The following is a 27,086-nucleotide window of genomic DNA, read 5'->3' as shown; positions in this document are numbered from 1 at the left end:
ATAATTCTGAGGTATACCAGTGTCAGACTTTTGAAGATTCACCAAGAAATTTCACTGTCATTCTTTTTTAGTTCTCCTGTTTAAGTGTTAAAACAATTATTCATAAGATGTTATCTTGGATTTATGTACTTTCATATCTCCATCTCTGTTCTTTGTTTTTTCTGTGCTACCCTTTAACTTAGAACCCTCTTTATTCCTATCTGGATTATTGCAGATTGCTCTCCCTTCACCCCAGGCTTCACTCTGGCTAGACTGTCCCACCAAAGATGATCTTCAGCATGTCATTCCCTTGCTCAGAAAACTTTGATGAGTTCTCTTTGCCCAGAGAACAAAATTTAGCCACTTTAATAGAAGAATCTAATGTTCTTTTCCAGTACGTCCTCCCTATATAAAAACTTCTTGTTCTACCTGTGAATAAAACTGCATCATTTCTCCTCTGAGCCATTATAACTTTTCCTAGCTGGACTGTCTTCTAGTCTAGTCTACCAATTGGAATTCTTATTATTTTCAATTATTCTACCTATGTGTTGTCTGTTCATAAAAAAATTACTCATGGCTCCAAAATCTTAATGCACTTATTGACTTTCCTTTTCATAGGGCACTGCCCCTATTAAGAGCTATTTATCTATGTAAATGTATTAGTTATAGTTAAAACTCTGGGAGGGCAGGGACTCTAATCCCTTTCTATGTTACCCTCAGCCTGAAGCTCAGCATTATGCATGTGGATGGGTTAAGAGCAAATTTTGAAACCAGACACACCTGGGTTTTAGTCCAGGCCTCACTGTCCACCAGCTGTGTTGACTTTGAGCCTATTATTTAACCTCTCTATTGTTTTCCCTCATCTGAAAATTACAGATGGTAATATTTAGGTTGTTTGGAAAGTTAAATGAGATAACCTATATAAGTTGGAGAGTTTTATTAATAGCAGCAACAACAGCACAGTAAACGTACAATAAATATTTGTTAAGTAAATGAACAAGTAATTAAATAGTGTCTAATTTGAATCCTCTCTACTACTATTATAGATCATTTTCTTGGTGGAGAGGGAAATTATTCATGTTATCACCCTCTAAATACTTAATATCAATCCCACCTTGAATATCATTTCCTTTGTCATAGGTATTACTTTCCAATCTTGTAAGCAATTTTCCTTGCCTTTTAAACCCATTCTGTAACCTCAATATTTTTCTGTAAGCCTTGGAGACATGAGTAAGGATTGATGTCAATTTACAATTTGGAGTTAATATCATCCTACTTAATTGCTTGCCAGCACCCGATGTTAAGTAAGAGTCCATCTATTTTAGATAATCATGTTTGTTTTGTGTCTTTTTATTTGAAAAATAGGAACTGCTGCATTTTTAGTTGTATAGGATAAACCCCATTGTGTTTCTCCTCTACTCTCACTATTACCACATTCACAACACTTTTGACACCAGATGTGTCCATTTATTCCCACACCAAGTTTCTGACACCAGCTGGCTGTCTTACAATTAATTCAGTTCCGACATTGTCTACCTGGAGTTAGCGTCTGATCCTACAGGTTAAGAGCTAAGTCCCATAAGACTGCCTCCCCACTTCAGATGCCAACAGAAGTCCAGGTCGTTACTGGCTACAAGTTGGAATTTCTGTGACTTCCTCCTTGGGTTTGACAATTTGCTAAAACAGGTCACAGAACTCAGGGAAACACTTACATTTACTGGTTCATTATATAATAGGGGATATGTTAAAAGAGACAGATAGAGTCAGATAAAGAGATATATAAGGGGGAGGACTAGAGCTTCTGTCCCTTGGAACTGAGGTGTACCACCCTCCTGGCATGTGGATGTGTTCACCAACATGGAAGCTCTCTGAACTCAGTATTTCATGGATTTTTTATGGAGGCTTCATTACATAGGCATGACAGATCATTAACTCAATCATCAGCCCTCTCCCCTTCCTAGATGAGGGGGTGGGGGTGGGGATGAAAGTTTTAAGCTTCCAATCACAGCTTGGTCTTTCTGGTGACTAGTTCCCATCCTGAAGCTACTCAAGAGCCCACCAAGAGTTGTCTCATTAAACAAAAGACATTCCTATCTCTTCCTATCACCCAGGAAATTCCAAAGGATTTAGGAGCTCTGCGTCAGGAACCAGGGCCAAGACCACCACATATATTTCTCTATTATCTCACAATAATTATAGTCTAAATATAAATACCAATATTTCTTTCCAAAGTTTTGTTTTTCATGACTGTTGTAAAGATTCAATGTTAAAAACCACGAAGAGGAATGCATAGAGTCATTTCATTTTGATTCCACCCACCACAGTTGTAAGTCTAAGCAGCAACAGTGAAGGCCTCCTGTTCCTGCCCCAATTCCAGTCCATAAAAGAGCAAATTCCGAGACTCTTGAGGGGTATTTTTATCCCTCCCATTCTGATAAGGAAGAGACCTCAGAAAATGACTCAGTCACTGGAAACTGGAATGAGGTCCCCTGTTTTCTATCCAAATCCTCTCTTCAGAATTAACCTTCACATGCTTCCTCTCCTTGAAAACTCACTTCACATTACCTTTCCCTTTGTCCTGTGCCCATCTATAACTGGAGTCACATGCTTGAGAACAGTATGGGAGAGTCTAATTTGTATTTTCTCTAATCCTTTCACATCTATGTGTCTGCACCTCTGATGAGACTTTTAGAAAAATGTTTTTAGGAAATAACCCCCATAGGACTGTGACTAGTAGGAAATCAAGTAGAGCTCCAGGTGACACTTGAGCTTCCTGTGAACATCACTGACCTCGGTGAGAACTGTTAATCCAAGAGCAGCTTCGGGAGCCAGAGAGCACACTTACACTGCTTTCACATACGTTTTTCATTCATCAGCAGAGATCTACCAAGTTCCTACTATGTGACAGGTACTGTGCTAGGCACTAGAACAATGGTGAGTGGTATACACACCCTTCTTTTTGTCTCATGGGTTACTGCATTGTGGGGGAGACAGACAAGTAGATGCTCAGTAAACACATTCTGCTGGGTGTGTCAAAAGAGTGTAAGTAAAGTCCATTTCATTATAACTTAATCATACTTATGTCCCAAGCTCTGTGCTAGAACTAGGATACAAAGATAAACAAATGCAGACTCTGCCCGCCAGACTTTACATAATTGCAGTTTCTTGATAGAATAACCTCTACTCTGCTCTGCATTTGTGGGCAGAACCATTCTTTTCCAGGTACCTTACCCATGATCTCAAGGGTATGCTAAATGCATTTACTGACATTGCATTAAATAAAGTCTGCAAGGATTGTAAATGAAATACAAACCAAAGGTGCAAGTCCTTGGAGTGGTGTGGCTTCCTCGGCCTCATAGAGATAGAAATTCAAAGAAGCAAAGAAGTAGCCAGGGGCTGGTTCAGTGCAGCTGCGGCCAGTGACATGTGGGTGACATTCACACTGCCCATCCTTGGGGGAGCACCTGAGGTAAAACAAATCCATCTGAAGAAATGTAACAGGGTGAACATAAAATGAAGGCATGGGGCTTTTGGGCTAATTAAACCCTGAGTTTGGATCCATTCTTTGAACCGATCAAATAATTGTCCTGGCAGGATAATAAGAGGCTATGACCTCTACAAGTCTGGCCCTGAAAATCAAATCCATACCCATGAAACCCAGTAGCCACTTCTTTCCTCAGCAGCTCTCTAATTCTGCTCTAAAAACTGGGAAAAGGAGAGTGTAGGACCTCTAAGCAAAAAGTTGGTGCTTAGGCAGGTGAAGTCACACGTTTGTAGGCATCTATCCCATCACCTCGTGGGAGACCTAGGTGCAGAATTGCCATTTTACCCTTGGAAATATTTGAATAAATCAATTGGGCTGGAGATCATCACTTTTCGATGCCCCTTTGCTCATCATGGAATGAAATCCTCCACCTACGACTATGAGCTTATCAGAATAAAATGAGCTTTTATGTGAAAACGTGAGTGAGGAATATTGTCACAAAACTTTGCTATTTACTTTACTGACTCACATATTAGAATAAGCACCTCCAATATCACAGTCACAGGGAGAACATCCGTGGGGATGATTTTCCAGTCCCCAGTATCCAACCTACGAAGAGAAAATGCTCAGTCGATTCAGCTATGAAGATATTTGCTGCTCTGAGGTACAATATTAACAGTACTACAATTCTATTTACACCTATCAAATGGCCATACCGCCTGAACAATCATACGATAGCTTTTTTTTTGCCTGTGCATTTGTCAATGATCTTTGAGGACACATATCTTACATTCCTGGCACTTGAAATGAAAGGGACAGGCAAGTTGTCTGTGTGTTGCTTCAAGTGGAAACACAGCAAAAAACACATAATTCCTCTGTTAGCACCAATTTAGCCTCAAGCTGGGTTGTTTAAGGCCAGTCAGAAGTTCTTCAACTAGCTTATTTGCAACTGCTTTAATAAAACCAATAGATACCCTTACTTCTAAATCCCCCCAAACCCCCGTGATTTTTACTTAGACAATGCTGGAATGTTTTGGGGGGGGGGGGAAATCAACTAAACTGATCTGAGATCTTATGTATCACGATTTAGTAGAATCACTTGTTTATAAATAAAGTTGTTTGAGCATAATAATCCCTCTCCATGAGAGAGTCAGCTCTGTTGTTCAAGACTTCTTCATCATTGCAACATCTTGACCTTTATTCAGTATAAACAACTGGTGAGATACAAACAACTATTTCTTAAATCTGATAACATTTACCAAAAAAATGCTCAGAAAAATGCTTCCCCCTCAAATCTCAATTGAATATGCTCAGATAAAATTAAGGTCTTACTAGGCATGGAACTATTACTTAAAATGGGTTTGTTAAATATTCATACTTTTTTTTTATTGTGGTAAATTTTTATGCCCAGTTTTACTCAGAAAGGTTTATTTTAAACATTACAAGTTGACATAATTTGTCACAAAATGCAGCAAAGGACTTTTGATATTTTTCCCAAAACCAAACTTCAGTTTAGGCAAAAACAATGTGAAATCAAATGCTTCACTCAGGATGTGGCTATGAAAACTCCCTTTGGGCATAATATGCTGTAATGTTAGCCACCTCATCACAGGTCCAGGGCACCATTGATAGATGTGGATCTGGGGCAGCTGGTAGACTTGTGGGCTCAGTTATGCTGGACAAGTCCCCCCTGAGGTGGCCCCTGTTCAGTTATTTTCCTCTTGCAAACACAATCAAGTTTACTGCACAGTGGCAGTTAACCTGCCAAGGAAAAATGTCAGCTTGAATTTAGGACTTTTTCTGGAATGATCTCATGTGGTGCCTTCATAGATCTTGTTAACTGGCTGTGCATACTACTTTGTGTTGTCCGTATGTGGTCATTGAGCTTGCATGGCTCCCCTTCCTGTGTAAAACTTCGGGACTACCTGCTCTGTCTTACACAGAGTGCCTTCTTTATACTTCCTTCCTTGTTTTCTTTCCCCATCTTCTCTGCCCCATCCTCATATATTTTCAGTAAAATGACTTAAAATATTAGCACAAAACTATGTCCTAATAGGCATATGTTTCCTATTTATCAGCTACATTTCTTCAGACACATCAAGGTCACTGTTCTTTTATTAGGTTAAGCTTTTATTTTTTCTTTCTAAAATGTCATGGTGGGCTGCCAAGATTGGAGAACAAAGAAAATAGCTGGGTTTTGAACTCCATAACTGCATGACATATTTCTTATGGAGTAAAAATGTTTTGTTTGATTTTAGATATACATGCTTATATGTTTAGTGGAGTCTACAAAAAACTTCAAGAGTTTATTTCCCATATACATTTAAAATCTTTTTTTGTTTGTTTTTGTTTGTTAATGAGTTCTTCCTTGAAATGAGAAGTCTTTTAAAAACCCCTCTCCCTACCCTCCCCCCCAAAAAAAATAATAAGCTCATCCAAAATATTTTTAGGTAAAGAGTGGTAAAGGTGATGAAGGTTTGTGTCAAGAGACAGAAGAGGCCATAACTGGTGGGCCAAAAAAATAAAAAGGGGTCAGATAAATGCTCTTATAGTCTAGTGCTCAGCACTTTTAGAACAATGGATAAAACTATTGACATGAGCTATAATCCCTCTGCTGTACTAATTGTGGTGATCACTTCGTAAAGTATATAAATGTCTAATCACTATGTTGTATACCTAAAATTAATATTGTATGTCAACTATAATTGAAAATAAAAATTTTTAAAAAGGCAATATCTGTGAAGCACAATAAAGCAAAACGCAATAAACTGAAAAACAAAAACAAGAACAAAAATATATTGACATAGGTGCTTGGGTCAGTTCAGTTCAATCTGGTAAATGTTGGTGAGCTGGTAAATGTTTAACGACCAGCTCTTAGCAGGAGGGTGGGGACTGATTTATAGTGTTTACTGATTTCTTTAGTGTAAATACTTTTACCACAGGAATATTGAAATACAATAGGACAAGGAAAACAATTAACAAGACCAAGCCTCTCCCAGGCAATGGCAGTAGAAATCCGCATGACTGCATAAAGGGGAAATCATAGGCAAATACATACAATGCAATCCTCACAGTGTGGTCCAATGGCAAAGGGCTTACACAAGCAGTGGCCTGTGTCCACATTGCAGGTTGAGAGTGGCAAACTCCCGAAAGGGTTACAGTTGCAGGCTGAAAGTACAACATATACAATTATTCATTTCTATTTCCCCACTTTTATAAATGTCCTTAATAGCTCATACTGAGTAAAACTGTGGCCATGACAATATGGAGCAGCCTGCCTTGCCAAACTCACTGTCTGCCTGGCTGCATGATTATTATATTGCATATAACCCTACAGAGTAAACCTAGGCCAGACACTTCCAGGGCTCTCATGTAGGTCTACTGGATGGTGGTTAGGAGACAAGAAAGTGGAGGAAGTTGGGCAAGCTTAGTGCCAGGCACTAAGTGATGCTGGCCAGATTGCTGATGAGGACAAAGGTTTTCTGAGTGTCACAATTATAACCGATACTGCTCCTTCTCTGGTATATGTATCTGTCATTTCCCTATCTCCCTCTCTTTCGTACTGCTTTGTTACTTTTTCTTTTCATTCTCCTCCTCCTTTTTCTCTTCCCATAGACATTTCTCAGTCCTGCTTATATTATGAAGGCTAAGAAATTATGGTACCAGAGCAAGATATACATTTCCCCTGCAGGAAAAACCATTGTTCATAGAAACAACCCAAATGCCTATCAACTGATGAATGGATAAATGAAGTGTAGTGTATCAGTACTACAGAATATTGTTCAGCAATAAAAAGGAACAAAGTACTGAGTTATGCTACATGGAAAAACCTTAAACACATAATGCTAAGTGAAAGAAGTCAGTTATAAAAAACTACAATTATAGGATTCTGTTTTATGAAATATCTACTATAGGCAAATGTACAGAAACAGAACGTTGATTAGTGCTACCTAGGTCTGGGGGAATGGGAGGATAGAGAGATGGTAGCTAGAGTATGGGGTTTCTTTTTTATAGTAAAATACTTCTAACATAAAATTTCCCATCTTCACCATTTTAAGTCTACAGTTTAGCAGTGTTAAGAACACTCACATTGTTGTGCAACGCATCCCCAGAACTCTTTTTGTTGTGTAAAACTGAAACTCTATACGAATTAAACACCATCTGTTCCCATTCCTCCCTAGCCCAGCTCTCGGCAACCACCATTCAATGTTCTGTTTGTATGGATTTGACTATTCTAGGTACTTTATGTAAGTGGAATTATAAAACATTTGTCCTTTTGTGTCTGGCTTATTTCATTTAGCATAATGTTCTCAAGTTTCATTCATGTTGTAGCATGTGTCTGAATTTCCTTCCTTTCTAAGGCTGAATAATATTCCATCATATATACATACCACATTTTGTTTATCCATTCATCCATGGATGGACACTGAATTGCTTCCACCTTTTGGCTGTTGTGAATAGGGCTGCTATGACCTTGGGGATACAAATATCTCTTCCAGACTCTGCTTTCAATTTTTTGGATATATAGCCAGAATTACAGTTGGGGTTTCTTTTTGGGGTGATGAAAATGTTCTAAAATTTATTGTGGTGATGGTTACACAACTCTGAATATACTAAAAATCATTGAATTTTACACTTTAAAAGATGAAATGTATGGTATGTGAATTATATCTCATTAAAGCCGTTACAAAAGAAAAAAACTAACAAAAAACACTAGTTGGCCTATTTTTGGAGGGTATGTTAGTCAGTGAACTGAGGGAAATGCCTGGAGTGCTGCAAGGTGCAAGAGGCAGTTGTTTTGATTATATTATTCTTTATCCTGACATTTAATTTTGCCCTCAAACTCAAGAAGACCATTTTATTACAGGATTCATTCAGCATGCTGCTCTCTAAACATGCAAATAATGTGCAATTCCTTATGTGGGCAAAGGTATTGAATATGACGCTGTGACAAAAGGGAAATTATTTATTCAAATTTCTTAAGGATTCTGCAGCTCTTTGAGACCCCAGGCAGCCGTAAACTTCTGTGATCTTAGAGCCAAGGGTCTCTTCATTTGGACCAATACTAGGAGAGTTGTGAGAAGAAAAGGGAAAAGGAATTTCAAAAATGAAAAGAAATCTCCACATGAAAATTGCCCAACAAGTTATCAATCTTTGCAGCAATGCATACTGTAATTTAAAGAATCTGTATAGGAGAGTCCTAGTGGAAGCCGCTTTTCTTAAAGGTTTTACAACTTGGCCTTAAATTTCCTGGCATTTAACACTGTTTGCTCTAGTAGGGGGCGCGAAAAAAAAAAGAAAGGTGAGCGCCCCCTGCTGGTCCCATATGATAAACAGCAAACCGCAGAGAAAAGTTCTCCACTAATTTACTAAAATTTGTGGGAGGTTTTGTATCACGTTAAAAAACCCAGATGCTGGCAAGATCCTTTAGTATTTACATTGATCGAATTTCAGAGGTGCCAGAGATAGCCCCAAGCTTTAAAATGCATTGGGGCTGGCGGCCCAGTCGCTGTTAACTCACGTTGACAGCCCTTGGGGTCAGCGGCGCTCAGTCCGTAGTAGTTGGGCTTGCACTGGTCACATTTGGCTCCTTCCACATTCTCTTTACACAGGCACTGGCCGGCCACCCACTCCAAGGCAGGATCAGAGTGGCTAACACAAATGCCACCTGATATGGTCCCGTCAGGGTCACATTCACAAGCTGGGGACACAGAAGTGCGTGATCTTAGTTAACTGCAAATGGTGGGAAACTTGAAATGTGAACACAGTGGTTTACTCATGCTCTATTTTATTTTGTTTAAATCATTAAATATGTTTAAATAATTAGACCAGTGGGTAAGGGCTACTCAGAAATAACTCCTAGATCTCCCGCCTTGGAAAATGTTGAAAAATTCCATACATTTAAAAAAAGGAGAAAAAAAAAACCTCGTTAACAAGTGATTCTAAAGTAAGAAGACAGAAGAAGAGAGCTATCTTAAAAACTGGGTATTAAAAATAGATTATTTGGGGAGAGATGAAAATGTTTTGGAGCTAAGTAGAGGTGGTGGTTGCACAACACTGTGGCACTGAATTGTTCCTGGAAGAACCTATGAGAAAGAAAGGGGAACTCCAAAAAATGTTCATATCCTTGTTTTCTTTTTGGAAATCTGCTGGTGGATGAAGAGATTCTGGAAAATGAGATAAAGTCACCTGTAGCAAAGGAGCAACAAAAGCTCCAGCCTACCCTCCCCCTTTTTGTTTCAGTAGAAACTTGAACAACTGAAAGAAGGAGTGTCATGTGAAAAAGGTTGCTTATAGTATGAATAATTCTAGAAGGTGAAGTTACACAAAGTAGAGCCTGATTGAATTTAAGGAAGAGCTCTCTCACAGTTAGGGCTACACAGTAAAGCAGTGACCCCTCCATTGTGGAGGTGTCCAGGCTGAGGCTAGAATAGTACTTGTGGCTTTGGTATAAAAGACAAGTGCTTTGGCAGACATTAGGGGACCTCCAAGGCCTCCTGTATTTTAGTGGTGTGTGTTTCCAAGGAATTCCATTTTTAAGGAATGAAATAAAGATTTAAAAATGAATATCCTGATTCTAAGGAACAATTATGTTCACAGTTATACATGTTTGCTTTGGATTAATGAAAACAAAATTCTCAAGTCTCAAGCTATGTTTACATAACAACCATTTAGATTAGTGAGTTTAGTGAAAAAAATCTAGTAAAACCAGTTGTTTGATATCATTGAAACAATCACTTGGTTGTCTGACAGAATCTTTTGATTTTAATTGTATGCTATTAGATTGTGACTGGAGATAAAATCTTACTATGGAAAGATAGTGTTGAGTTCTGTTTAGTTTGGAAAAACCACAATTTTCTCCTAATTACAGTCAGTTTCTTCTAGAAATAAAAGAACAAACTGGATTCATTTTAAAAGGAGCCAAAAGGAAAAAGCTCAATTTTATTTGGGAGACACTGCCTGCAAAGAGTCAGCACTGAATCCCAGAGCATAACTTAATCAAGTAGAGATGCATCCTTTGGGAAAGGGATGTGGGTGAGTGGGTAGTAACTTTACTTTGAAATAACCCTACATCATGGTCTTTAGGATAGAAGTTCAACAAAATCTCCTGGTGTCACACAACTCAATTCTAACAAGCTTTATTATCAGTGGTTGAGTCTACCAAATCTTTGCTTTTTTCTGTATTACATTTAACTGTGCTTAAAACTAGTCAACTCTTATGCCTGGAATCTGATTATGTAAATATTTAGGGTCAAACTAGGACAACTTTCAGAAAATTTATATGAGATTGTTAGTCTTAATACATGTCATTTGTATATACACACTTATAAACATATAAACATGTATTTAGGTAAATTGGGAGAAACTGAGGAGTCTCATGATGGTAGTTTCTATAAACTCCTCATCTATTTGTTCAAGAAACTCCTTGTTTATAAAGAATGACTTCTTAATTTCATATCAGGGCACTAATTTTTTTCCCTTGGTTTCCTTCAAAAGCACCATCAAGTTAATACTATGTAGTTATTAAGGAACAAGACTTTGGTTAATGTATTCAAAACATTTGGTTTAGTTATTTCCAATCTCTCTCCAGAATCTTAGATTATCTGTTTCAAATATTATATTTTCCTGATTCCACCTAAGAGAGCAATTTCCTCTTCTTTTATAAATTACTAACTTTTAAAACGTGAATAAAAGTTGTGTATGTGTGTGTGTGATTATGGATTCTAGTAAAAAATGTAGGACACTTAGCACATTCACTTAAAGAAATATATTTTTTGAGAACAGTTCTTTGTATTAATTTTAAACAGGCCATCTAAGGAAAAATTTTATGCAATTAGGTACCTATTGAGTAATCCAAGAAAAAAAATTATTTATGCTTTTTGTACATTGTGATGATTTAAAGTTTGAAATCTAGGACATTGTATGTGTTTAGGTGGCTACTAAATTATTTTTGTATAGGATTTCATTTTATGAATTATGATTATATAAAGTTTGAAGTTGCAATTTTGTAACAAGTCCCACCCTCACCAATACAATATAATGTATTGATGATATAGCCTAAGAAGCAAGATTTCTGGGTATTGGGAAAAGCAATCTTCCATGAGTCCTAGGCATCTGATCTTTTTTGCTGGGTATGCCAACAATATAAGGTCCTAACTGCTCTCTACCCAAGACATTTCTCAAGGTTGTGTTGTAAGCTACCTTGAAGGATGAGGTAGTTCTTTCCCCAAAGTATGAGTTTGCTTCCACTTGCTATAAAAGCAGTGAATCCTCTCCTCAGTTTTCCTTGGCTACAACATAAATGGTATCCTATAAGTTGCCCCATGGGACTTGGGGGACATGGGAACTCGAGCTAGTACAAACATCTTGTTTGCTGTGCCATGAGTAAAAAAGCTGTTTGTCTTTGACCCAGGAGCTTCGTGTTTCTTGCCAGCATCCATAAAAACAATAAGGAACTAACTTATTAGTTTGCAAGTAGAGTAAGGTCTCCACCCAGTAACTGGCACTGGGTATTTGAAATCAGGTTGGAGTATTTATTTATGCAATAATCAACAGCAGTGCTGGGACCACAGCAGGCAAACAAGGTGCCTAGGGCACAAAATTTAAGGTGGCATTGTCAGGTTAGTGCAGCTGGCAAGTATCAACTCTGCTTTTACATGACTCTGAGAATGAGTGCTTCCTTAAATTTTGGGACCTAAGTGCTTTGCTTGCTTCACTCTAGTCTCATTCCTGAAGAGAAGTGTAAATTAAATAATTGTTATTTTAATTCAAATTAAAACTATTTTTATTTTATCACACTTTTATTAAAATTAAAGCGTGATAAAACCAAGTGTTGCTCAGGATATAGAACAACAGGAACTCTTTTACACTGTCGTGAGGGTGTTAACTGGTACACCCACTTAGGGGACAATTCGGTATTACCTAATCAAGTTGAAGATGTTCACACTATAGCCCAGTTATTCCACTACTAGGTATGACTCAGGGACAGTCTTTGTGCATGTGCACCAGGCCACATATATGGCTATTGCAGGATCAAAAAAGAATGGACAAATAGATTTTTGTTGTATTTGTTGGAAGGAAAGAATTCCATAAGGCGATTAAAATCAGAGACCTAGGGCTACCTGATATGGACAAATCTCAAAAATATAATACTGAGTGAAATACTCAAGGATACCTACAGCATAATATCATTTATCTAAAGTTTGAAAATAAGCTAGCATATATTGCTTGTAGATAAAAATGTGTGAAAGTGTAAACACAAGCATAGAGGTAATAACTGTCAAATATATGAGAGTTTATCTCTGGAGAGAGGTTGGGACCTTTCTAGATAAATGAGACCGATGTGCACCTGGGACATCACTAGTACCTGTAGGGTTTTATTAAAGTTCTGAAGATGATCTGGTAAGATATTACATTTTGACAAAGCTGATAGTGGTTATATGGTTTTTTACTATATTATTCTCTATTATTTTGCATATGCTTGAAACATTCCATTTTAAAAAGTTGAGATTAAAAATAAAATGGAAAAAATCTAAAGTTAAAGAAAGATAAAAGAAACAAGGTAATAAATAACATCTTAACAGCAAAACTGAATCTTTTACAGCCAGTCCGATGTAGCCATTTTCAGTAGTTAGCTACTTCCTGGAGCTGATCCCCCTGCCCCCATTCTCCAGGTGTTGCTTCATCTTTTGATATCATCTGCTTCTCCTAGTTGAATCCAGACTAGTTTCTTGATTCTCCAGTGTGAGCCACTGCAGCGAGACTACCAGAATAGACTTGGAATATCTGGCTCAATTTGTTCAAAGAAAGAAATGCTCTAAGCACTGAAATGGTTTTGCACTCCCCGCCTCTGCCCCTCCCGCCAAAGAGGGAAGTTTTGGAGACGCTGCTAAGTCCAATGGGGACTGGTAGCTCAAGTGAGACCTGCTCTGTCAGCATTTGCTCAAAACAGTGGCAAGGATGTGGTCAGAGGGTGTGGACTCACGGAGGCATGCGTAAGGATCCGAGATGGCTTTGAGGGGGTCTCTGTAGAAAAGGGGTCTGCAACTGTCACAGTGTGGCCCCTCGGTGTTGTGCCGGCAGTCTTCGCACACACCCCCACTGACACCACCGCTGGCCAGGTACACGTTCATGTCGAAGTGACAGCGGTCAGAGTGGCCATTACAGCTGCAAGCTGGGAAAGGAGAGGAGTTTTGGAAATAACCCAGCCCACCTTCCATGTGCTAATCTCTGCATTCTTTCCTCATTCTTTAGCTACTCTGCCTTTTTTTCACTGATACAACATGTATACAAACAGTTAAAACAGGTGCTTTCAAGGGATCTTTCTAGTACTCTGATTCTGCTCATATACTTTCTATAAAATGTGTTCCTGAAACATTGAATATTTAGTTGTTGTTTTTTTTTTAATCAAGTAAACAAAAATGAATTATTTGGGTGACCTAGAAACCCTGGAGTGCAATATTTTTGTTATTGTTCAGTAAAAAATACTTTTACTGACTTATGCTTTGTGATTTTGAATTTTTTTACATCATATGTTCTGTTGCACTGGGATTCTCATAAGATGAGACTTAAAACTGAGCCCCAGCCCTCCTTTCCTTCTCTATGGGCAGGAGAGCTGGATGGGTGGCTGCAGGCCATTCTTATCCCACCGAGGACTCTGCCAGACCAATACAGGGAAAAGCACTGTTTGGAGGATTTGTCTTTGTGGTGGTCTTTGCTGTTCATCTCCACCTGACCGCCCCTCACCCCTGCCCCCTGCCTCCAAACAGCATAATCATTTACTGGGTCTTTTAAACTCTGACTTACAGGTGGAGCTTTTCCATAAGAGCTCTTCTGCTGACCTCCCATCCCCTTGCATCTTATTTTCCTCAATTCTTGGAAAAGAAACTGAATGAGTTTGTTTGGATGTTCATTAAAATTCAGAAGTAGCAAACACATTGCAGAAAAACCTCCACCTTATTAGTCTAAATATTTTATAAAAAGTACAATAGCTTGTCAAACTCAAACCTGAACTTCATTTCTCCTGTTATGTAACCTATGGGTTTAAGGTCACATTCATGGAAAGTATGATTATTCAGGAAAGTAGTAGGGATCCCTGTAACAAATCCACTCATCCAATTCTTTGAGTAGCACTGTCTCCGCTAATATTACTATGACATGGCTCTGCCCCTCCTCTGGAAAGAGTCCACCCATATGCGTATTGTTTCATTTTTCAAATTAATGTTAATTTTCAGAGTGAGGGTTTGACTGTTGGTGATTCTTTTATGTGAGATAGCGGGAGACACTGGGATATCACACGACTGGAGTTGGAAGCCATAGGTTCACTATCCTTGCTGCTTGCGGTCCAGATGAACTAAATGTTTTCCAAAATAAAGAAACAGCACACTCAGTCTCTGCTGAGAACTCATCTCCAGCCACCTCTGCAAGCGCTGTCCTGGAAGCCTGCAGCTGGGCTCCAAGGGGCGTCCTGGAAGAAGTCCTTGCACCGCTCACAGTTCGGGCCGTCTGTATTGTGCTGACAGACACAGTGACCATGAACCTGGATTGTATGACAAGTAAACTATATGAAAAGAGGGCTCACATTTGAGGACACTGAGATTCTTTAAATGGACAATGAAATTCCAGGCCATGGGGTCTCTCTGGGTTTTAGTGTTTTTAGTTTTAGTTTTTTCCATATGTTAGTTACAGTACCAACCTGGACTATCTTTTATTATTTGCTTAAGTATCTTTTACGTTTTTAAAGTTTAAGATGTTCAGTAAACATTTATAATAAATTTTTTGGCATTCCTGAATACTAGTTTCCGGGCAGCTCATTGCAGCTCTCGGGACACTGAGGGACAGGATGAGGAGTGTGTGTGTGTGCGTGTGTGTGTGTGTGTCCATTCAAGGTGGTAGGGTTTACGACCATAAAGGAAAAGAGGGAATTAGGAAACAGAAAGAAAGATGTGTGATTCTCCACAAACTGCCCTAAATGTCCAAATTTAAAGGGAGAAGTTCTATTTCCAGTGAAACATATGGAGATAACTGAGTAGCAAGGTGCAATAGCCTCAACATCAAGCCTTATCTGATTATGACTAATAGTTTAAAATTATTTAGTAGAGACACCTTCTGGACATGGCATAAAAATACAATCCTATTTTATCACTCTTCTAAGACTAGTCCTAAAACGGAAAAGATTTTCACTACAAAGACATAATCATTTATCATGTAAGAATTTAACTTGGAGTAACCATTTTTACGGTATCAGATATTACTCAAACACCTTGGCACTAAGTACAACAGACCTTCAATAAATTTGTCAGAGAATGCATGTGAAATTATAAGTCTTCCCCACCAAATTTCCATTCCTTACAAAACAAGTAACAAAAAGAGAGTGAGATGGGTTATCTTGAAATAATAAATTATAAATTCTGCTCATGAGTTCAGTGTTGCCCATATATGGCAGAATCCATGAGAGTCTCTGGCGAGAGAGCTGAAGGTCCCTTGGATGGCCTGTCAGGCCAGGTTGAATCATACCTGCCCCAACAGAAGGCCGGCACTTTGATTGTTGATCTCCACATACAGGATCTGATCTACATTGAGCACCAGGACAGTGATGGAATGGTAAGAGAGCCAACTGCCCTTTCAGATTAAAACTCACCATTCCGGGAGGGCTGAACACATCTCCCTGCACCTTCTGCGCTGGGCCACATTCACTAGCGTGGCCATTGCAAAAACAACTGCCCCGAACCACTATCTCGTACAGAGCATAGTAGTATTTATCAAGAGAATCATTTTGCCTCCTTCCAAGCAAAGTGTCTCCAAGGGTGTGGAGTTTGGTAAAGTTTATCCTCAGGTTTGTTAATGTCACAAGGTCTAGAAAAAGGAAATAGTGAAAATAACAAATTAAAGTGCATTTAGGTTGTATTGGTTCAGGGTGCCCTTCTTGATGACATCCCCTTAATGCACCATGAAAACACAATGACAAGGAATATTCCTACCATGAAATTTTAGAAAGGAAATTGGTGTGGAAAATATAAAGCAATTCATACCCCGAATGTAGGGGCTGTAGGGATTTTCTATTTCGAAGCTGGGGTCCAAAACTTTTAAAACAACCTGTAAAACAAATGTAGGTAAATTTATAGTATTTTACCCAAACATTGTTGTTATATATACTCTTAAAGAAGAGATCCTGATCTTACAAGAAGGCCAAACCAATAATCTGTATCCTGCTGGATACAGGTTATTGATTGGGTTTTCATATGAACAAAAGTACCAAGAAAAAATGAATAAGTTATTAAATAGTCATTCATTCTAGCTCTTTATGCACAGGTGGTCCATATGGGCAGAAGTCATGACACCGTTGGTGAAAAGGGATCCTGGGGTTGAGTGATGGAGATCACAATTCAGCAGGTCAGCATCTGTTTGGATCTGGCAGGGAATTCTGGAGTTGTATTATGTTACCAATTCTTTCTACACTACCTGATAAGATAATACCTCCCCATCCAACTCTTACCTTCACCCTCTTATCAGTGACCAGCTTTGCTCAGGGGGAGGTTCCTGGCAGATTCCACCTGAGTGATGGTTTATAGAGCATAGATATAAGACAACTAATGCAGGGCTACTACCATATGCTCCCTTGCAAGGGTTAGAAACAGATGCTCCTTCCTCTGGGTTCCCTGCGGCCTGGTGCCTAAGCTGGATTGTAGCTCCTGCTCACCTTCAGCTGGGCACTCTGTGCAGGATTGTGTCTTAGAAGGTATTTATTATTTATTTGAATTGGAGATGAATTCAGGACTCATTTCAAGTTAGATACTTGAATTTTTAAAAAACCAACAGCTCAAGTTATATTTCAGTAAACACTACCTAAATTGTTTTTATCTAAATTAACCATGTTAACCAAAAAGGTTTAATTGAGGCGGAGGGTGGGGGAGGGGCGGATATATAAAGAAATCCAGGAAAGGAAATGCTACCTCACCACCAGTTGAGGGTTCAATATCCGAATATTTGGAGTCACAAACAAGGTCTCCCACTCCCTGGGCCGGGCCAGATGTGATGTTGGGAAAGGAAGTGGCACAGTCTTTTGCAAAATATTTGAACACTTCCCAGGTGTGTCCATAGTCTGTGGAACGTTCAACTAACATTGCGGCAGGCCGAAAAGTCTACGAAAATATGAGTTAAACTTGTTATGCTTCACAAAGGTAGATTTTATTACCCACTCCAGATTGAACATCTATATTTTCTAATTCTATTTTTTCAAATTTTATTTGTGTCTTTTAAAATCTATTATACAATGAACACACCATAATCTCTTTCCAATAAGTGGGCAAGTATTTATAAGCACATACTTTGCCCTAGAATCTAATTCCATTTAAAAATGTTTATGGCTGTGTGAATTATTAATTGAAGAAAGATGGCATATAAGTTTTTAAAAAGATAATGTAATTGATATTTTACAGTGATTTGCATGTAGTTTTCTTGGCCTAGAAATGATCTTTCTCTGGCAAACTTTTATACATCCTTCAAAATCTACCATGACGTTTACCCTGATTCCCCAGGGCAGATTAACCTTGTCCATGCTAATCATACATCTATTTCTGCGCTTATCAAGGTGTATTAAAATTTTAAATTTACATATGTGCTTATATCCATGACTAGGATGTGAGCTCTTTGAGGGTGTTCTTTTTGTTGTTTTGTTTTGTTTTACCTTTTATAACTTTTTATTTTATATTCATTTTTTACTACCATAACAGCATCAGGCATGACATAAAAATTAGAATTTTGATGAATGATTAGAGAATGACTATAGCACAGGACTTGTCTCTGGCATCTAACTAACCTTAGTAAAGACCCTTTAATTTTTCTTCCTCTTTTGATCTTTACATGTCTCCCTAAATAATTTCCAGTTTCTGCCCTACCCACCTACCTCCCTACACAGCTTGGCATTTTCTTTTTGTTATATCTTCTCTAAGATTTTGTTATTATTGTTAACCATATGTTATTAATTACTGAGCAGGTTTTTTGTTTTTGTTTTTGTTTTGGTTTGGTTTTGTTTTTTCCTATTCAAGAACAAAAACCCAGATGCCAAAGATCAAGTCTGGATTTACACAGTTTTTTGTTCTCTGCAAAGAAGCAAGGAAGTGAAATTCCAGATAAGCCCAGCATTTGGTAAGTCAATAAAGGGGCAGCAAGCCTACACATCTGTACCTTAAAGGTCAAGATAAGGTGGCTGAACTGAAATAATGCTTCTAGGTCCAATCTGATGCTGACGTGATCACGACCTAATGAAAAATACAGAAAGAAGAAAATCAGTGATTTTGAGAGACCCTTCCTCCTTCTTTTATCATGTTAATCTTTACCATGTTAAACCCTTTGAAACCACATGGCATCAGCACTCTTTCCTAATCTGTTGGCCTGGGTTTCCATGCTGTTCCCTGCTCAAGAGGTCTATGTGAGAGCAATATAGGATTCACCCTGTGTCCACATCCATGTTTCAGTGGCAGTACACATGGCCACAGTGTGGCAGTATTACATATCACCATGGGAGTTCTGAGACATTTTTCGTAGGTGGAACTAGAGGGCTCATTTCCTTGAACTCAAAGAATCTTGACTACACACAAATGTGAGCTAACAAGCCAGAGAATGATAAAACTGGCACACTCTTTTCTTCCAATAGCTGCTAACAATCATTTGAACCAGTTTTCTTATTGCTTAGAATAAAATACAACTTGGAGCATTCCCTTGGAGTGAGGATCTGTGGACTCCTCTATGGCTGAGGAGAATATGGAGATATCCTGGCCAGGACTTTGCACTGAGATAGTTAGCTGCCATCTATCTCTAGCATGGATGTGGAGGCTTGGCCTCAATCTGGACACAGTGGAAGCCCTGTTCTCTCTAGGGTGCATTGTCCAATAGAAATATGAGCCATAGGTGTCATTTAAAAATATTTTGGAAGGCATATTTTTAAAAGTAAAAATAGGCAGATGAAATTATTTTTAATATATTTAATCTAATATGTCAAAAATATTCTTATTTCAACCTGTAATCAATATTTTTAAAAGTTAGTGATGTTTTATTATACATTTTTCTCTAACTAAGTCTTAAAAATCCAGGATGTTTTTATACTTATAGCACATCTCTATTTGAATTAGTCATGTTTTAAGGGCTCAGTAGCCCCATATGGCTAGGGGCTATGATACTGAACATTGCATTTCTAGAGAACAGTGGCTGGACTGCAGTGAATTGGGGTGCGGCTTACATTCTAAGGTGAATGGCTCAGGGAAGAGTTTTGCTGCTGAGAGGGCAGCCACATTCCAGGCTCTATGTCAACGGCCCCTAACCCTTTCTAGAAAAAATGTCTCCTTCCCCTTCTCTAAAGTTCTTGGTTAAGAGCCCTCGTTCTATGTAATCAGCTTTGACAGAGAGGCATTCCTTCTCTGAGGATGTATGGAACAAATATTGAACATGTGAGTGAAAACAATTACAAATTGAAAATGGCATCATTAATCCATGAAGACAAGTGACCATAGTAAAAACTACCTCGTGCTCACTAGAAAGGGTCAACTAGAATCCAAACCAGAAAGAAGACAAGAATGCCCACTTTCACCACTTTTATTCAACACAGTATTAGAAGTCCTAGCCACAGAAATCAGACAAGAAGAAGAAATAAAATTTTCATTTCAAACACACAGTCTGCGAGCCTGTGCTGTCGAGGACCTGGATGTGAGAAGCAGCATTGCAAGTTTGCTTGTCTGGCTGTCTTTCTTGTGAACGGAATGTGTTCCTGCCACAAACACAGGCTTCTCAGGGCTCCAGGAGCTCGGAGGCAAAAACTCATGACCACGGGCTGGCAGACAGCACCTGGCGCTGGTCAAGGAAACCTGTGAGGATCAACCCCATCACTGAAACTGAAAAAGTGAGCTTCTCTGTATTACTGGGGTCTCTAAATTTTCCTTTCATATGTTCAAATAATTTTTTTTCTAAACAACAAAAAATATATCCAGATTGGACAGGAAGAAGTAAAACTGCCCTTATTTGCAGAAGACATGACAATAAATAGAGAGAACCCTCAACAGTCCACCAAAAAACTATCAGAATGGATAAACAAATTCAGTAAAGTAGCAGAAAACAAAATTAATATTCAGAAATCAGTGCATTTTTATACACCAATACTGAATTACCAGAAAGGGATGTTAAGAAAACAAATTCATTTACAATTGCATCAAAAACTAAAATACCTAGGAATAAATTTAACAAAGAAGGTTACAGATATATACTTAGAAAATTATAAGAAAAGGAAGAAATTGAAGAAAATACAAACAAATAAAATCACATTCTGTGTTCATGAATAGGAAGAATTAACATTGCTAAAATGTCCATACCCAAAGCAATCTATAGATTCAGTGCAATCCCTATCAAAATACCAGTGACATTTTTCACAGAACGAAAACAAATAATTCAAAAATTTATATCGAACCACAAAAGACCCCAAATAGACAAAACAATCTTGAGGAAGAAGAACAAAATTTGAGGTGTCATGCTACCTGATATCAAACTATACTACAAGGCTATACTAATCAAAACAGCATGGTACTGGCACTAAAACAGACACAGCTTAATGGAACCGAATGGAGAGCCCAGGAATAAATCTATGCCTTTATGTATGATCTATGACAAAAGAGGCAAGAATATACAGTGGAGTAAAGACAGTCTATCCCATAAATGGTGTTGGGAAAACTGGACAGATACGAGAAAAAGAAATGTAACTGGCCCACCTTCTTATCATATACAAGAATAAACGCAAAATGGAAAGACCTAAATGTAAGACCTGAAACATAAAACTCATAGAAGAAAATAGTGGCAGTGAACACTCTGACATTGTTCTTAGTAATATTTGTTCTGATATATTTCCTCTGCCAAGGGAAATGAAAGCAAAAATAAATGATGGGACTACAACAAACTAAAAAGTTTTGCACAGCAAAGGAAGCAACAAAACAAAAAGATAGCCTACTGAATTAAGATATTTGCCAATGATACGTCTTTATAAAAGAGTCATACAACTGAACATCAAACAAACAAACAATCCAATTAAAAATGGGCAAAGGACCTGAATAGGCATTTCTCCAAAGAGGACATACGGATGGCCAATAGACATATGAAAAGATGCTCAACATCACTAATTATAAGAGAAATGGAAATTAAAACCATAGTGTGGTATCATTGCTTCACATCTGTCAGAATGGCTACCATCAATAAATCAACAAACAACAAGTGTTGGCAAGGATGTGGAGAAAAGGGAACCCTTGCGCAGTAAGAAATGAAATGTCCTTTTTCTCTTCCTTCATGTGTTGAAGAAGGAAAAAACACATGACGTGAACTCGCTCTTTCTCTGGTGTTACTAATCCCACTTAGTGTGTTTCATACTGGGCTTTATTTAACTAACACCTCGTACACTTTCTTCTTATTTTTTTTTTCACAAAAAACAAAAGAATGCAGAGATAGTTTCTTCCCCCACATGGGAAGAATGAAACATTCTGAGTATGTGCTTAAAATACACTTTGATTTCTCTAGAGGAAAATAATCTTTCTTAAAATGAAAAGGAAATTTGTTCTTATACAAGACTCTACATTCTTGGTGGACAGTGTTCCATTCCTGTATAACTCCTTGCTGTGACATTGTTAAAATTATACTGAAAGACATCTTATTGAAAATTTAAAGACATAAGAAATTGGAAAGAAACTTAATCATACCATTTTCAGATTGCCACCATTTCTTTTCCCTGTCTGGTTCAAAACTTGTAATTACATTTTCAATGGTGTGGCTGTTGGATTGGGTGTGTGGATCATATGGAAATCTGGAGTCACAGATGAAGCATTTTTTTTCCCCCTGGAAAAAAAAGAATTGTAATTACTTATTGTTGATCTGAATTTAAAAACAACCTGCACTTACCATATTGGTCTTTCAATCTGGCTAAAAATAGAAAGCAGAGGAAATAACAAGACATTAAATTTTCCATCAATAGGTGCTTAAATACAATAACAAATGAAATGAAAATACAACAGAAATTTTATAAATTTATATATATTTGGAGTAAAAATGCAAATAAATGTGGAAATAATGTTTTTTTTTCCTCGTAATGTAGACAGATGATCTGGAAGTTATTTTAAACTAAAGAGAAATAATTAGGACATACTCTTTGAGTGAAATTACTTCCTTTAGGGAAAAAAAAGAATATTTGGCAAGAAACTAATAAAAAAATGGGCCACTATGTTATTTGCAACCATTATCTTTTCTCTCTCAAACATAGTTTTTGGCAGAAAAGTTTCCAGTGCCAAAACCTTTACATCACACGTGTGAATTCTGTAAAAGATTTTCATGAACTCACAACAGAGTCACACTCTCTTGTCTAGCAGACTAGAAGGTCTTATTAGTGAATTGGAACTAGTTTTGCTTGGGATGGGTTTTCAAAGGCTACAACAACCAAGATTGGCTTGTGGATTTGCTTAATTGAATGAGTCTGCCTGTAGCTGTATTTACTTAAAACTCCTAAGGAAATCACAGTTCTTCTTGGCTAATATGTGGGACTCTGAAGGAGCAAATTTGCAAAGCTTTTAGGAAGCAGTTGTTTATTATAACAATCCTCTGTGCTGAAAATTGCCTACAACAGTAAATGTGCTGGAAGGTGTCCCGTGAACATTGTTTGAGTTTGTGTCCTGACCATGGCTTACAAGGGCCTCATGATCTCACCAGGGCCACCCCCTTGCCTGTCTTCCTTTGATTCATTCAGCTCTATCTACCCTCTTTGCTCTTTTTTGAGCTCACCAAGAACATTCCTGCCTTAGAGTTCTCAAGTCTCCCCAAGTCCCCCCCTAAATATTCTTATCTCTTGCTCCTTCCTTTCTTTCAGGTCTTCATTTAAAGACTGTAATCTCAGAGAGAGTCTCCTTGACTTCTAAATACCACCATCTCCCATCATTATGGTTTCTGCCACTCTCTAGGCCTTACCCTGCTTGATAATATTTTCTAAGACCTTATCACTATTTAAAACTATTATATAGTGTTGGATTATTATCTGTTGCCATCATTAGATTTTAAGATGAATAAAGGCAAGGACTTCGTTTTGTTTATGGCTGTATTCTCTTTACCTAGAATAGTGTCTGGCACACAGTAGATGCTCAATAAAATTTGTTGAATGAATACATGATGATTTCGATGACTGTTTCAGGTAGAGTCTGTCAAAGTGAATCAGCCTTTCAAGAGAATCATGTAATCCTTTTATAATCACTGGCCACCATAAGCCTTATACTTGAAGAAAACCAAAATGCCCTTTGGAAATTAAGGAATAATGGAAGCTAGATCCATTCTGCATGTGGAGAGGCTTGACCCAGACCTATCTTAAAAGAGCAGCAGAGGCCCTAAAGATGTCAAGACTTCATAGTATTTCCAATAATACTATGGAAATTATTGGAGAAAAGGTTGAACTTCTGGGTTTGCGGGCCATTCTTTCTGTAAACAATTTGGAAGCATAGTCTTTGCTGGTGCTGTCTGTGGAGGATGCTTAGTTGTAGTCAGTAAGTGGGAGACCCAGCTTGGATAAACTGTGGGACAATGTTGACTTGAGCTTCAGAAAAGAATTCTTTGCTTGGTAGCAATTTGTTAGATAACGGATGGGGAAAAAAACACCCTCCATGCTTATGCAGATGAACACTTGTAGCTCCACCTATAATACTATGAAGATATTTTGGGATTTTTTTTCCAGCTCTAAGATTTTTAAGCTTTCTGTGATTCTCTAGACAAAGGAGGCTTCTGAAGTTTGATTTACTTCTATTTTTGGTGATGTGAAATTAAGATACAGAAACATCAATTTCTAATTAATGTCTGAGTATGTCATGAGTTGGCTATGACGATAGTTAGTAAATGCCAGTGCTTGAAGAACAGGATGAGTGATGTCAGTGTTGGAAATTTTCAATATTAGAGTTGAGAACCACTTCTTTGTCCACAGGACCTGGACTTTGTAAAGTCACTTGAAGTGCCATCCATCCCACCTGACCCAGAGTTGAGCACAACTTTAACAGTGTCATTTCCTTGCACATGTAGAGAATTTGTTTTCTTATACAAATACTTCCCAAACTTAGAACAGTGCTAAGTACTATGGTATTGTCTTCACTTATTCATAATCATCTTCTTTTGCTAAAAAAACAATTAGAATATAAAGCATTTCCCAGAGGCTTCCAGGAGTTGCCTTAAATGAACAATACATGGAAAGCCCAGGCCACTAACACTGGCTTGTGTTCAACTTCCTTTCTGCACATCCTCTTATTGAAGGATTGAAGTGATTTCCTCAGGTTTTTCAACAGGTATGATGCACAGATGACCTTGGGTGCTTGCTTTGCTTCCAGTATGGGGAAGAAAAAAACCTATAAATCAACAGATCCTTTTATAAAACTGGTCTTTAAGAAAAAAAAGGCCTTAAAATAATGTTCACATTAGGATTTTATAGTTTTGAGGCAAGACAATTTCCAAGTGGCATTGCAAAGCTGGCCTACAAAGAATTCCAAGTTCCACAACCTTCTGTCTCTAAGGGAGGAGAATAAGAACTCCTGCTTTCCATAATGGTCTTGAGGCCCTGGGAGGTCTTTAGTCTCCATTGTTCACTCTGTGGCTGTCACTAAGGCAGCCAAATAGGATAGCACATTTTATAGTAATTTCCTATGAAGACTGAACATAACAGTCTTTTATATCTAATTCTAAAGATAACGAGAAATAGACTAGGCAGATCTTCCCTATTTTCTAATCTGTCAAGGTTTTCTAGACTTCGAATTGTATCATTTGTGTCTCAGATGTTCAGGAAGGAGTGTTACCTCCTTAACTATTGTCTGGACAGCCCCAGATGTACTTGGAAAAGTCTACATCATTGATTAAATAATGTCCAAACAAGTAAACAAAGAACCAACTCACCTCAAGGTAGCTGAGGATGCAGTATTTCTGGGCTCCATTTAGCCCGCAGGTAGAAGATGCCATGAGCTGTGTGTTGCGGCCCACCAGGAGGTTGCCGGTGGTAGGATGACAGGCACCCCTGTTGCATTCATCCTCAGCTTTTGTATAACTGAGCAACCCTTGAACACAATAGAAACAGCTATGTAGAAGGCAGTCTAAGGGTAGCAGAAGGCTTAAAGAAGTACCTGGTTAAGTAGGAAAGTTAACAGTCCATTTATTGTTAACAACAGTTCTGTTGATCATTATGACCCTCATCATGAATGCTACTGGTGCCCTCAGGCTGATGGCAATCTTTCGGCCTGAGAGGTTATACCATCTGCATTCATGTCCCCATCTGGGCCAGCCTATAGCCAATGACTGAGGAATATACAGTTTGAAGGCTGGCTTGATTGTCTCAGGCTGGGATCAACTCCATGGCGCAATTTATGATCAGAACCTCTCCTGGGAGGAGGCTGAAGCCTGACTCCAGCTGAGACCATATTCCGTCTTCACTTCTCTACTCTTGCTCCTCAGAGTACTCCTTCTGTAAATCATGTGCATACGAATCCCTGTCTCAGGGTCTGCTTCTAGGAAACCTGATCTGAGGCAGCCTCTCTGTGCTGGCACGAAGACTAATGCACATCTATGAAGAAGGAGAATTCTACTCTTCTACTGGTTGTTCCAACCTGTATGAAATCAATTGGAGAATTTAAGAAATTCTTGAGAAATAATTTTCTCCTAAAACATGTAAATTCAATTTACTCCTTTTTAACCTGGATTGTTTAACTCATATGCACCATGGAACAAATCATGACCTTTTGGGATAAAGTGAGAGACAGAGTTCTGGTCTGGGTAGCACACTTATCCTTTGATACCTGCTCTCCAACAGATCTGTCCTAAAGGGCTTTGGTCACAAGAGAGATAACATAATAGCAAGAGAAACCCTATCTCAATTAACAACTCAATTCTCTACTTTTCATGTGTGGCCTCTGAGATAATATTCTTAATCTCAGTTAAAAAAAATATTTTTAAAGTTCTGTTTGTTTTAGCATGTTAAATTCTGATTTAAGATAAATGTTAAACCTCTATATGTGAATGTGGGGTGGGTAGGGTAATCTAAATTATTTCTTGCCTGTAGCGTTTGCCTACAGGGTTTGCTATTTTATGTTAAAGTTATATTTTATAACTCATAACACATTAATAGATTTGTTTACTGTTGGGAAGATTGAATAAAACAAAGTAGAATCTCACTAGGGCTAAGGTCTAAGATTAATACACATATAAAGTTAATGCGAGTCCACTATAATATTTTATTGATAGCTATTTATAGAAATAGTTATATTTCTTCTTTTAAGGTATATTTGAATAGGATAGTATAGTAACTTTTTAAATTCAGCTTAAAGATTAGAATTCTGTTTGACTCTCAAGCCCAAAATCTAGGCACTAGATTTTTCTTGATTGCATTTCAAATTATAGACATGATAATTTTGCAGAAATAAAGCAGATTGAAAGACACAGGACCTAGAATAGCTAAAATAATTTTGAAAGTCACTCTACTTGATATTAAGGCTTACTCTGTGGCTACAGTAAACAAGAGAATGTAATATTGGTAGAGACATATACCAATGGAACAGAATAAAGAATCCAGAAATAGATTCATACAAATATG

At 38.0% G+C, this 27,086-nt stretch overlaps 1 protein-coding gene across 11 annotated transcripts in view; it reads right to left on the bottom strand.

Annotated features, from left to right (window-relative positions):
- Positions 1-27,086, bottom strand: part of LAMB4 (laminin subunit beta 4) — a 111,738-nt gene that overhangs the window by 53,663 nt on the left and 30,989 nt on the right. For 8 of the 11 annotated variants that reach the window (XM_036230271.1, XM_016126961.2, XM_016126960.2 and 5 more), the window contains 12 exons: positions 25,400-25,557; positions 22,192-22,327; positions 18,650-18,723; positions 17,416-17,604; positions 16,495-16,558; positions 16,104-16,318; positions 14,882-15,002; positions 13,449-13,637; positions 8,985-9,164; positions 6,522-6,631; positions 3,993-4,072; positions 3,293-3,443 (listed from right to left, as the gene is read on the bottom strand). In XM_036230271.1, the coding sequence (XP_036086164.1) occupies positions 3,293-3,443; positions 3,993-4,072; positions 6,522-6,631; positions 8,985-9,164; positions 13,449-13,637; positions 14,882-15,002; positions 16,104-16,318; positions 16,495-16,558; positions 17,416-17,604; positions 18,650-18,723; positions 22,192-22,327; positions 25,400-25,557 (1,667 nt within the window). Of the gene's footprint in view, positions 1-3,292; positions 3,444-3,992; positions 4,073-6,521; positions 6,632-8,984; positions 9,165-13,448; positions 13,638-14,881; positions 15,003-16,103; positions 16,319-16,494; positions 16,559-17,415; positions 18,724-22,191; positions 22,328-25,399; positions 25,558-27,086 lie in introns of those variants that run through there. The other 3 variants (XM_016126964.2, XM_016126965.2, XM_016126966.2) reach the window with 3 other exon arrangements.

This window comes from Rousettus aegyptiacus, unplaced genomic scaffold, assembly GCF_014176215.1.
Source record: "Rousettus aegyptiacus isolate mRouAeg1 unplaced genomic scaffold, mRouAeg1.p scaffold_m13_p_13, whole genome shotgun sequence".
NCBI classification, from domain to species: domain Eukaryota; kingdom Metazoa; phylum Chordata; class Mammalia; order Chiroptera; family Pteropodidae; genus Rousettus; species Rousettus aegyptiacus.
This window is presented reverse-complemented; position numbering and strand designations above follow the sequence as displayed.